Raw genomic sequence first — 12,239 nt, 5'->3', positions numbered from 1 at the left:
GAGGAAATCTTCCTCTGAAACATCTAACAACTGTCTAAAATATCATTTGTCCCAAGTAGAATTAGATCCATCCGACCAATAGTTCTTATGTAGATATTGACTTACAATTCAGCAATTGATTAAATATATTTATAGGAGGTGGGTTTAACAATTGGATTAGATCGAAATATTGCTCTGTATATATTCATTTCAGGGTGGGTTTTTTTTTCAAAAAAACTAAACAGCTATCTGCACCCTTCTTGTTCAGAGTAAATAGTGGAAGAAAGGCAGATTGATGGTCGGTTCATAACCTTCTGTTTTTCCCCCCAGGTATTGATTGATTTCAATTTGCTGAGAATCATAACTAAAAGGTATCTACTAATGGATATCACATTAGCAAATCATTATGATTACTACTAAAAAAATTAATACAAAAGAGTGGTTAATATATTTCAGTAACTTCACAGGAAAATCATTTTGAAAGATAAGTACTCCAAGCTTCAGATAAAATATGTAGTTTCTTGGATGGAAAACATGTACTGTTTCGTATCTACTGACATCCGGTGTCCCACATCCTAGTAGATATAGATTCTCTTATAACCACTGCATACTGTTATAGGTTAATGCAATTATATATCAGTCTGCTAGTACATATCACTAAAAAAAGATTACATAGGATAAATTGGCTCATAAACTTTTGCTTCTTAGTATTCCTGTATATCATGGATCTACTCTAACTTCTTTTTTTAATTACAAAAATCCCTATCATTACTTCTGTAACTTGCATTGATACTAACACTTACACAACTGAATAAGTCTCTTGTGTTTTGCACATGGAATACAAAATATGATAATATTGCAGTTTAAATAAATCATGTACCTCATTATAGATGCCTTGAACTTGTACTTGTTTCCAATTTGGGTGAAAAATACAAATTTGACTGTAATGAGTGAATTTCAATTCAACAGTACTGCAAATGGGACATATGGCTCCAGTCTGTTTTGAGCATAACCTGTTTCCTTCCACACTATGGCCTCAATGGTAGTCTCTATAGTGACTCTATCATCATAGATAAATATAATAATACCTCACAACCTCTGAGGATGCCTGCTATAGATATGGGCAAAATGTCAGGAGAGAATGCTTCTGGAACATGGCCATATAGCCCAGAACACTCACAACAACCCAATCACTTGACACTTGTTTAGTGTTATTCAGTGACTAAGAATTTGAACAAACATGGACGGACCCAGTATCTACTGCCTTATACTGGAATTCAGGGGAAAAGTACTTTTTGGATTACAACTCCTAGACAGTCCCATCTAGCATGGATAATTCAAAAAGTAACTTTTCCTAGTTTACACTGGTCATGATGAAGTAGTAACCTGAAATTAACTGAAGCCCAAATTTTATGGTAGTAGGAAGACCAGAATCACCATAAAAAGCAGATACTAATCATATAGATTTTACTGAGCTGAAAATGCTGTGACATAGGCTGTAACCTATATGCTGTAGCTTTTAAAATGCATTACCCACTATTATTTATTTTTAATTAATGCAAGCTGCTTGAGGAAACAGGAATATTTAATTGCTGTCAGCAAATTAGGTTTTAGATCACAGTGCCATCAGTGCATAATTTTCAAGAACAAACATCAGTCCTCTGCACATAATCTCTATTACAAATTCTCTTTGAGTCTTATTTACCATGTGCTCCTTGAAAGAACTGATGAGAACAGTTCATGTGTCTTTTAGAGTAATAGTATTCACTAATGCTTCTCGTTATCCTGACAGTATGAAAAATATTGAACTGCATGCTGTCCTTCCAATTTATTTCAGAAAAAAATCTTATTAATGAATACACTGCTGGTGAGAGAACTTTATCAGGTAAGATATGAAACACAACAAGGCTCAGCACTTAAGGAGTGAACTTATCTCAGAGACTACAGCATTGATATAGTTTACCATTACCCACAGTCCTTTACAGGTATTTCCATTTCTTCTGTTCCCATCCTTTTATTCATTTCTACTAATTGTGCCATTAGCTCAGTTCTGTGTTAGCCTAGCATCCTTAGAGAGTTTTTTTTTTTTTTTACTTGAATGGAGTTGTTATAATAAAGCCTTAGAGTGCTTCTTTAGCCACTTGTGTCTTTCTCTTCCATCCAAAATGCTGGCCACTGCAACATGATCTCTCCATAATGTATTTCTCTATACTGATTGCTGGGGATGATAGGGATGCCATTGTATTCATGTCTGTAAGCTATTCATAGGTAACTATATAAACATAATCATGAATAGATAGGATTTTAATCTGATCCAATTATGTTCTATTTTTCCTTGTTGCTATTTTGAGTTTATTATGAGCAAGAATAGTAACAAATGTAACCAAAATATATGATTTGATAATCTATCTTTTTTCCTTCAGACATCAGAATATGAATAAGAGATATAAGAGGCAAAGTCTAAAAGAGTTAAAGTCTCAAATTCATAGCTTATCTCTCATGAAATCTTATTTGTATATATCTCTATCTATCTATCTATCTATCTATCTATCTATCTATCTATCATCTCTTGTCACTGTTGCAGTGACCTCTTAATTAATATAAAAAGGTTGCACTTAAGTTCACCATAGCTCAAAAGTCATTACTTCAATTCAGCAAAGCCATTCTGGTATCTGAGGTCCCTTCCACACAGATATAAAACCCAGAATATCAAGGCAGAAAATTCCACAATATCTGCTTTGAACTGGGATATCTGAGTCCACACTGCCATATATTCCAGTTCAAATCAGATAATCTGGGATTTTATTCAGCTGTGTGGAAGGGGCCTTAGACTGCAAGTCTATATCCACTTTCCTGTAGCAGCAGCAGCAGCAGTAGTAGTAGTTGTTGTTGTTGTTGTGTGCCTTCAAGTTTTTTCTTCTCTATGGTAACTCTATCACCATAGATGATAATAATAATAATAATAATAATAATAATAATAATAATAATAATAATAATAATAATAATAATAATTTTAAAAACCTGATGAAACAGAGGATTATACCAGATCAAATATGGAATGACAATCATATAGTATAATGTGGCATGGAACAGAAAACAAACATTGGAAAAAACCTGCAAGAAAGTTATAGCATTAAGATAAATATTAAAATGTGAAATCAAAATGCTATGTATAAAACATGCAGTAAAATAATGTAAAAGTGTATGGATTAAAACAGTATAGTACCCATTTGCTGAAAGCCCCTTTGACAAAAGCCAGTCAATTGCTTAAAATCTATGTGAATGAAAGTGGCTGTCTTTTAAAAATTATTCTTGAACTTGATGACTCTAAAAATAAAAGATATTTTCAGACATCTGCCCTCAGCAAAATAGGATACATGTCCACCTTAAAATAATAAAAAAGATCCATTAGAATAAGGTGCTTACTTAGCCTGAAAAGAACATTAAGGTATAGAAGCTGGGTTTGCTGTGAGTTTTTTCGGGTGGTATGGTCATGTTCCAGAAGCATTCTCTCCTGCATCTATAGCAGGTATCCTCAGAGGTTGTAAAGTCTCAACCTCACAACCTCTGAGGTATAGAAAGTTGAAATTTCAAAATGTGATATTCTTGTTTACCTGAGTCAATTTAGGCCCCTTCCACACAGATGACCTTTATCAGGTTTGGGGCAATGATCAAGGGTGTAATTCAGATTAGTATATTGAAATAAAGTTGACAGGCATAATAGATAGCTTGCTCCTCGTTGAGTTTACTAGTCTTGGAACATACAGTCAATAGGCCCAAATCTCAATTCACTCAAAATGTGTAATTACCTTGCCAACAAGCACCAACAGTCAGTTGCATTGCTATGTGCGATGGATGAATAGGCCAGTCATTAGTTACAAGATAAGGTTCATATGTTGTACCATCCATATACAAGGTAACTACTGGAAACTCAATGTTGACGATATAGTAGTGCCACTCTTTATCGCAAATCTATATAGTAGAAGAAAAGGAGGAAAATATGCTTAGTAACTGCTTGTTTTTACACACAGAGCTTTGTGGAAAAGAAAAGAACAAAATATTTTGGAAAAAAACAGTGGTCATGCCATCTGTTTAACTGACACATTTCAACAGATGATGTTGCACTCTACTTCAAAGTTTATAGTTATATCAAACATCTCCAGAAAAATTCCTGACATAGTATTCCATGAATGACATTTTAATACTGATAAAATTCAAAAAATATTTCAAAAAGAATAAAGGTAATGAAGCATGCCCCAAACAGCACACTCAATATTGTAGTTATTGTTTTCTCTTTTCAAGGGTAAAATACTTATTTGTTTAATTATCTTTTAGCATATATGGCAACAACTGGGGACAATGAGTAGTAAGATTTCTTCCATCAATATAAAATAGTTAGAGAGTGGGCAGAATAAAGATACATGGGAACCTTGGCAATGTTTGTACCTCCCTACTCTCATTTGAAAAACAGGATAGATCTCCCATGGGTACCATTTTATGCATAAAGGCTCTCTAAATTTTCCTACCACATAGGTAACAACTGTCTCAAGGGGACTTAGTTTTCTTTCTCTCAGCTAAGGGATAATGACCAATGGGAATGGTATAGCAATGAGGTCAGGCATCTCTATTCTAGACATTTCTGCCAGTCTAACATTCTAAAATGCTAATCCAACATAAAAGTTTGCGGCATTGTGCAGGTGAAAACATTTGCAGACCATTTATTATTAGCTGGAAAAGCAAGTAGAGGATCTATGATATGTAAGTCTACGTATGATCCTGTGCATGGGGGATTGCATGGGTTACTTATTTATATTTTTATTATTTTATTCATTTAGATTTTTTGTATATAACTTCTCAACCCGTTAAGACCTTAAAATGTTGTGCAATTGATAAACACATAAAAATTAAATTGATGTTGTGTGTCTTCATGTCTCCTCCAACCTATGGAAATGTTATCTTTAGCTGTTTGGGCAATTCAGAAATTTTCCGTTACCTTTCCTAAGAGGGAGAGACTATTACTTATTCAAGGTCACTTAGTAGATTTCTATGGCTGAGTGGGGATTTAAACTTAGGTCTATTAGGACTTATTTTACATGTACAACAAATCTACGTATGATCCTGTGCATGGGGGATTGCATGGGTTACTTATTTATATTTTTATTATTTTATTCATTTAGATTTTTTGTATATAACTTCTCAACCCGTTAAGACCTTAAAATGTTGTGCAATTGATAAACACATAAAAATTAAATTGATGTTGTGTGTCTTCATGTCTCCTCCAACCTATGGAAATGTTATCTTTAGCTGTTTGGGCAATTCAGAAATTTTCCGTTACCTTTCCTAAGAGGGAGAGACTATTACTTATTCAAGGTCACTTAGTAGATTTCTATGGCTGAGTGGGGATTTAAACTTAGGTCTATTAGGACTTATTTTACATGTACAACAAATCCAGAGTATCCAGACCAGAAATGTTCCAAACTGGCCCTGGATTCTGTGGAGCTGTTTTGATGCTCTGCCCCCAACCCATGACTGTAGTGGGAGTGGAGTCCAGAGCATCCAGTTTGGCTGAAACCAATCTGGCTGGTCACTTTACCTAGCTAATCATTGATGTCACTGTGTCAGCCAGCTGGAGTTCAGGAAAAAGGGGACAATGGCACTGAGGATTGCCATGTCCTCCCCCCTGCATATATTAAAGCAATGGTTCTCAACTTGTGGGCCCCCAGGTGCTTTGGCCTACAACTCCCAGAAATCACATTCAGTTTATCAGCTGTTAGGCCAAAACATCTGGGGATCCACAGGTTGAGAACCACTGTATTACAGGATAAGTGTGAAGTACTCATGGAGGCTAGCAAAACTTCCCCTCCTAGCAGAGGCTTGAACTGCACTAATTTGGGATGGAAATATTGCTCTAAATAATACAAAACTATTTTAAAAAGGAAAAAAATTCCAAGAAGTCTCAACCTATATCATCTTCAGATTTAGGGGTATATCCTTAACTGCCTTCAAGTCAACTGTGACTTACAGCAATCCTATCAATTATCAGCCTCTCCAAGTTACCCTATCTTCAACAGAACAGGTCATGTAGACTCAGGTTTTTGTTTCCCTAATTGATTCTATCCATCTGGATTATGGTCTTGCGTTGTTTTTTTTTACTATCATGACTTTGGTTAATGCGGATTAAGCCTGCGTTAAAGTGGCCTTCACCCACATTAATCAAAATTGGCTCCATGTGTTGTTTAGCTACCATGAAACTGATTCGCTTGTATTTCAGGATCAATGGTCAATACAGATTATTATTACAGATGTGCCCTCAGACAGAGGGTCAGATTTTCTTCTTGGTGACCTCCACAGTGGTGCTCATGTGCAGATCCTTTTTCAAACATGGGCAGGATTGTGGGCAGTTCCTCAGCTATGAATGCAGAGACAGAAAATTGATACTAAGACATTTTCCCTTAGTAGCCTGTTTTTTCTCAATGGAAAAAATGACTGAAGTAACTTTTGCTCTCAAAGCTTGTGAAGTTAACCGGAGTCAAGGCATTTCTTTTTTTATGTGTGATAAATCCTGTTCAAGTCCATGAATAAACTGAATAAACCATGAAGAAGCTTTATTCCATCAGGAGTCTGCTCATATACGCTATCACCACAGTTGGGATCTCTCAGACATTGAGAGGTAATTAGATCCATCTGGCTCCACTGTAAAGTTAAGATTCTGAAGTCCTAAAGCTCTGATTACCCTAACCATGTTGTGTAAACGCAAATATATTTATCATTCAGCATTTGCATTTCTCTAATATTTGTGATACAGTTGTCAGACTAAAAAATGCATACATGAGCATATGAATAAACTCTCATGTAGATTTAAAAAAAAAGATGCAGGGGTTAATGTGAATGCTGAAAAATATGAAGTTTGGGAAACTGTTACAATTATTCATGCAAGACAGTTGCTGTGAAAGTAACAATCTCAGAGATAGGTTGACTAATAGAGAGATCAAGTAAATAAATGACATAATAATAGTAGAGACGATTAATATTTTTGCCAAAAACAGTAATATCATTAAAGAGAGGCTGTTCTATTGATGCTGCAAATTCCCAAAGAGTGGGCATGTAGGAATGCTTTCTGAAGTTTCAGTTAAATATACATACAGTAGGCCCATAGTATCCACTGGGATTTAGTTCCAGGACACTGCCCACCTCACTTCCATAGATCCCAAAATTGTGAATGCTCAAGTCCTGTTATTTACAATGAAGTAGCAAAATGGTATTCCTTTTGTAAAAGGGCAAAAATCCTTTTTTGGGTGGGGTATTTTCAAATCATGGATAGTTGAAACTTGGATATAGAGGAATGACTTTATTTTATTCCTTTATTTTATCATTTTAAACTTATTTATTATGCAATGCTTTTGACACGAAATAAATAAAAACTTTATTTAAAGGTAAATATAAGAACTATTCAACTGATTTTGTGAGACCTTTGCAATATTTTGTCATTGTTTCTAGAGAAACAAGCAACCCCAATAGAATTCTGAAAAAAAAAATGAATTTATAAATTGATCATTTCTGAGCACCTGACCATAGAATCATAGAGTTGGAGGAGACCTCACAGGCCATCCAGTCCCAAGAAGCAGGAAAATCACATTCAAAGCACCCCCGACAGATGGCCATCCAGCCTCTGCTTAAAAGCCTCCAAAGAAGGAGCCTCCACCACACTCCAGGGCAGAGAGTTCCACTGCCGAACAGCTTTCACAGTGAGGAAGTTCTTCCTAATGTTCAGGTGGAATCTCCTTTTCTGTAGTTTAAAACCATTGTTCCGTGTCCTAGTCTCCAGGACAGAAGAAAACAAGCTTGCCCCCTCCTCCCTATGACTTCCCCTCACATATTTATACATGGCTATCATGTCTTCATTCATCCCCTGTGCCCACGAGAATGATTATGAAAGAGTAATTTTGGCCCCTCTAGGGTGCTTTAGCTAGTAAATAATCTCAAAGTAATTTGTTAAAAGTCTGTGACAGATAGAAGACACTTGAGACATTTAAAGTGCTTTAAAAATGAAACATTGAGGTGTGGGCTTCACTTTGCTCACATCCAGACATAGTAGGTCATGGATTAAAGATGAAAGGGTAATCTGGGGGTGAATCTACACTATAAAAGTAATACAGTTTGACACCACATTAATTGATTGTTGTTAGGCAAGTCACCAATAGGCTTGTGCATGGATTCGGAGTGGTCAGTTTCCTTTAGCTAATTTGGCTTGTTCAAATGGACATAACAACAAGGGCCAAGCCATCACATTTTTTATTGTTATTTCCACATGGCAGCCGATCATTGCTCCTCCTCCCCTATTTGATGTCTTATGCAAGCTGTGTCTACTTCCTTAATGCCATTACTGAAACCCAGGCTCCTTTGAAGGGAAAAAAGGAAAGGGTCCATGCTTCCTTAACTCCTTTGCTGAAACCCAGGCTCTCTTGAAGAAAAAAGGAAAGGGTCCCAGGAATGAAAAGGGCCAAGTTTCCCATTGCTGCCAATGGACTGGATCTAGCTGTATTTCCTGGCTGCGGACCAAAAACAGCTATATGGCAAGCCACCCATTTTCAGGAGACAAGAAAAAACCAATACAGGTCTACTGGAATCTGGGCAGCAGAAACAGATGGAGGTTCAATTGAATTGCACAAGTCTAGTCACCAGCACTATTTGACAGAGAAAGCTTAATACCTTGTAAAACTACAACTCTTATTATTCCATAGCATTGAGCCATGGCAGTTAAACTGGTGTCAAATGCACATCTACTGAAGTGTAGATGCACTCAAAAATGTTTTCCCAGAACTCTTCCAGCTATGCTCACTTTCTGCTTTTCAGTCTTCCTCCAGTGTTGTTTGGTTATCACACAATAATAACCCACACAAATTCTTTAGTGTCACTGATAATTTCTTTGTGTGTATGCAAAACACACATGCACAATATAGGAAAACTTAAATTATTGCTATCATTGTTATCAACCTTGTTAAGCTGCTCTTACTTATAATGATTTGCAGGTTTTCTCACAATTACTCACACTATTGCTATGTGTTTATTTTCAAGGAAGATCATGTGTGTAGAAAGAAGAGTGGATTTTAAGGGGAATTGACAATTGTGATTAAAATACAATATGATAATAGCTTTGAATAAGTCAGATACTTTCATAAAATCCTTTTTGAACTCAGATGGCAGATAACATGGCAAAAATATTTCTTGTCCTATATCTTAAACCACTGGGTTTAAAGAGAAGCTGTTAAGGACACTAGATGCCAAGGGAGTATGCATTCATTTCAGAATTCTTGAAGAATTCCTTGGGGTTTCTTGGTCTACTTTCTAAATTTGCTGGTATAAGTTACTTTGTCAATTTGTGGGCTGCACTAGGGACATATACTAAAAATAGATCTGAATAGCCTATGAAACTACTGTAGAAAAGCTACTAGAATATAAAACGTGCCATCAGAAATTATCCTTTGAGACCATGGTTTTGCTGGGGGTGGGGGGGATATGGCAATCTAATGAGATAATGCAGTGTTGCTTCTGCTTTGTGTTATTTACAGGTATCTCTACTTGTCTCCTTACTTGTCCAGCTCCATTATCTTTCTACAATATATTTTAACTGCTGGAATTAAAAATACATTCTATTCAGTTCCTACTGAGCAGAACATCTCTTCTCTCTCTGCTTTGTTGACTTTCTATTTTTCAAATTTTATCTGGCAACAGACCTTTTCTCAACTAACTTCCCCCTTTCTTTACTCTCTCTGTTAACATTTTTTGTTGTTTTAGTTTTGCATCTGCATTATTTTAGTCTATAGAATACCATGTATAATTAAAGTTAACAAACAAACAAACAGAAAATAAACTGGAGTACATTTTAATAATACAGTTTTTGTACAATGCCCCTTATTGTCTGCCACATAAATGACTGGCAGTGCTGAGCTGATTTGTCTCCCTTGAGTTCTTGCATATAAACAATAACAAACACAAAGCAATTCAGAGTAAATAGGAAATTTGAAAAATTAGCAGGGCTCGAATTTGGTGGTTAAGAACCTACATTCTCTGATCAGAAACCTTGGGCAAAGCTATATCAAAACTACATACTATATTCAGTTTGTATCTTCCTTTCTTCCTTCCTTGAACAGTGCTACCAAAGCAAATTTCAATTCTTGAATCCTTTTACAATCTTGGATGTTGAAATACTACTATGTTATGCTTCGGTTCTCTAATATACATGGGAGATGGCCCACTAATTTCCTTATCTGTCCATTTTAAGTAGTGCATAAAGGTAAACGTTTGGCCTCCTAAGAAAACTAACAAACATAAAAGTTACAATTTTTGTGACGACTGAGTTTGTATTCACTGAAAAATCAACACACTGCACTATTATTAAATGAGTTATGCATGTACATCAAGTTTCAGTTAATTGACTGCATCTGACATCATGCCAACAGATCCTTACTGACCACCTGACTTTACTCTTGGTGCCCTGATCACAAATGAGCACTTCTTACACCCCATGCCTCCAAGTACCACTCAGATTCACTCTGGGATACTCATCCCCACAGAGCAGGGCTCTGCTCCATATTTGGCCAGGGTAAGAGTGAAGATTCAGTTTAGTATATATCCATTTCCTGTTAATACCATTCCTCTGATTTTTTTTTCCTGTTAGGAGCAACTTGAGAAACTGCAAGTCACTTCTGGTGTGAGAGAATTGGCCGTCTGCAAAGACTTAGTCTAGACGACACCCAGATGTTTTGATTTTTTGACCATCCTTGTGGGAGGCTTCTATCATGTCCCCGCATGGAGGTGGAGCTGATAGAGGGAGCTCATTTGCACTCTCCCTGGGTTGGATTTGAACCGGCAACCTTAAAGTCTGCTACCCAACCTTCAAGTCATCAGTCCTGCTGGCACAAGGGTTTAACCCACTGCACCACCGGGGGTTTAGTTCCTCTGATGGATGGATAGCATTAGATACAACTATTTTCCTGCCAAGCCAAATGTTTTTGCACTTTCTAGTAGACTTACAAAGAATTCTTTTAACTAATGAAGCTTTACAGTTAAGGAAAAAAAGAGTACTTAATAATTCTGCTGATACACCCTTACTGCTGTATCTTTCCATCTTCTTTTTCCCTTTGGAAATATGTGTCATTAGACAGCCCCTGAGTGGCACAGGAACTGAGATCATTACTCCATTTCTAGCCATCAGATCTGTAGATATGATTGGGTAAGTGCCTATCAGCAAAGTCTTGACTTTTCATCTAATATTCTCCTTGGTGTCCTTTCAAGTTATTTGTTTCCAAAAGCTCAGCAACCCTACAAGCAGCAATATTTTTTGTACTTTAAGCCACTGTTTATGATCAAAATGATAATGGAAGAGACTATAACTGTCCATTTACAACAAAGTAATAACAACAGCCAGCACAGCCCTCTGACTTGACTGAATACTAATAGTTGCTTTAAAGGCACCGATCACCTGACTTTACCCCTGGGGCCATGATCACAAATGAGGCCATTTCAGAAAGCAGCAGTGGCTTGTGACACATGGGGGAAAGCTGTTATACCCTGTTTCATTGCTTTTAATATATTTGGCACATTTCAGCATACTCATGCAAATGGAATGGAAGATGCAGGAAATCTAAAGTGGCTTTTGTTCTTAATGAGGAGCCAAAATAACTGGCTTGCCAGTTTACTAGAATAAATATCAAATCTAACAGCATAAAATTCATTGTCTTAACTCTGCACATTTATAGTATTTATCATGCATCAGGCTGTACCCTCTGCAACCCATTTGCTTTAAATCCCCTCTAGACTTTGCAGTACAACACATTCACAATGCTCATACATAAGTCTTTACGAGTGGCACAGAATTCCAATAGGTAAGCCTTCCCTTGCAGAATTTCAAGATGTCACCATCGTGAAAAGTTGGTAAACATGCAGGTTAGCTCAGGCTCTGCATTTTTATTTAATAGCAAGAGCGAATAACGCAGGCAGCTAGGAGAATTTTTCTTTGATCCCTTGCTGGAGGGCTTTAGCATTATCCTTTCAGGCACAGCACCTAGATCAAATATTCAGCTCCACAACACAAGAGGCCAAGTGCCCTGTAAATCAGCTTCAGAATATGTCACACCTTTCCAGAAAATATCTTATATACTCGAAGCAGCGAAGCTTTCCCATAACTAGTGCATTTGTTAGAGAGAAAGACATGCAGATGATGACAGAAATCTGTCTTTTTTTTACCAGAAAAGAAAGTC

The 12,239-nt window shown here is 36.5% G+C and overlaps 1 protein-coding gene across 3 annotated transcripts in view; it reads right to left on the bottom strand.

Annotated features, from left to right (window-relative positions):
• clstn2 (calsyntenin 2) overlaps positions 1-12,239 on the bottom strand; it is a 416,881-nt gene that overhangs the window by 43,926 nt on the left and 360,716 nt on the right. For all 3 annotated transcript variants that reach the window (XM_008106290.3, XM_008106291.3, XM_062976556.1), the window contains exon 9: positions 3,789-3,951. In XM_008106290.3, coding sequence (XP_008104497.1) covers positions 3,789-3,951 — 163 coding nt within the window. The remainder of the gene's footprint in view (positions 1-3,788; positions 3,952-12,239) is intronic.

The sequence above is a fragment of the Anolis carolinensis genome, chromosome 3 (genome assembly GCF_035594765.1).
Source record: "Anolis carolinensis isolate JA03-04 chromosome 3, rAnoCar3.1.pri, whole genome shotgun sequence".
In the NCBI taxonomy this organism is placed as follows: Eukaryota; Metazoa; Chordata; class Lepidosauria; order Squamata; family Dactyloidae; genus Anolis; species Anolis carolinensis.
This window is presented reverse-complemented; position numbering and strand designations above follow the sequence as displayed.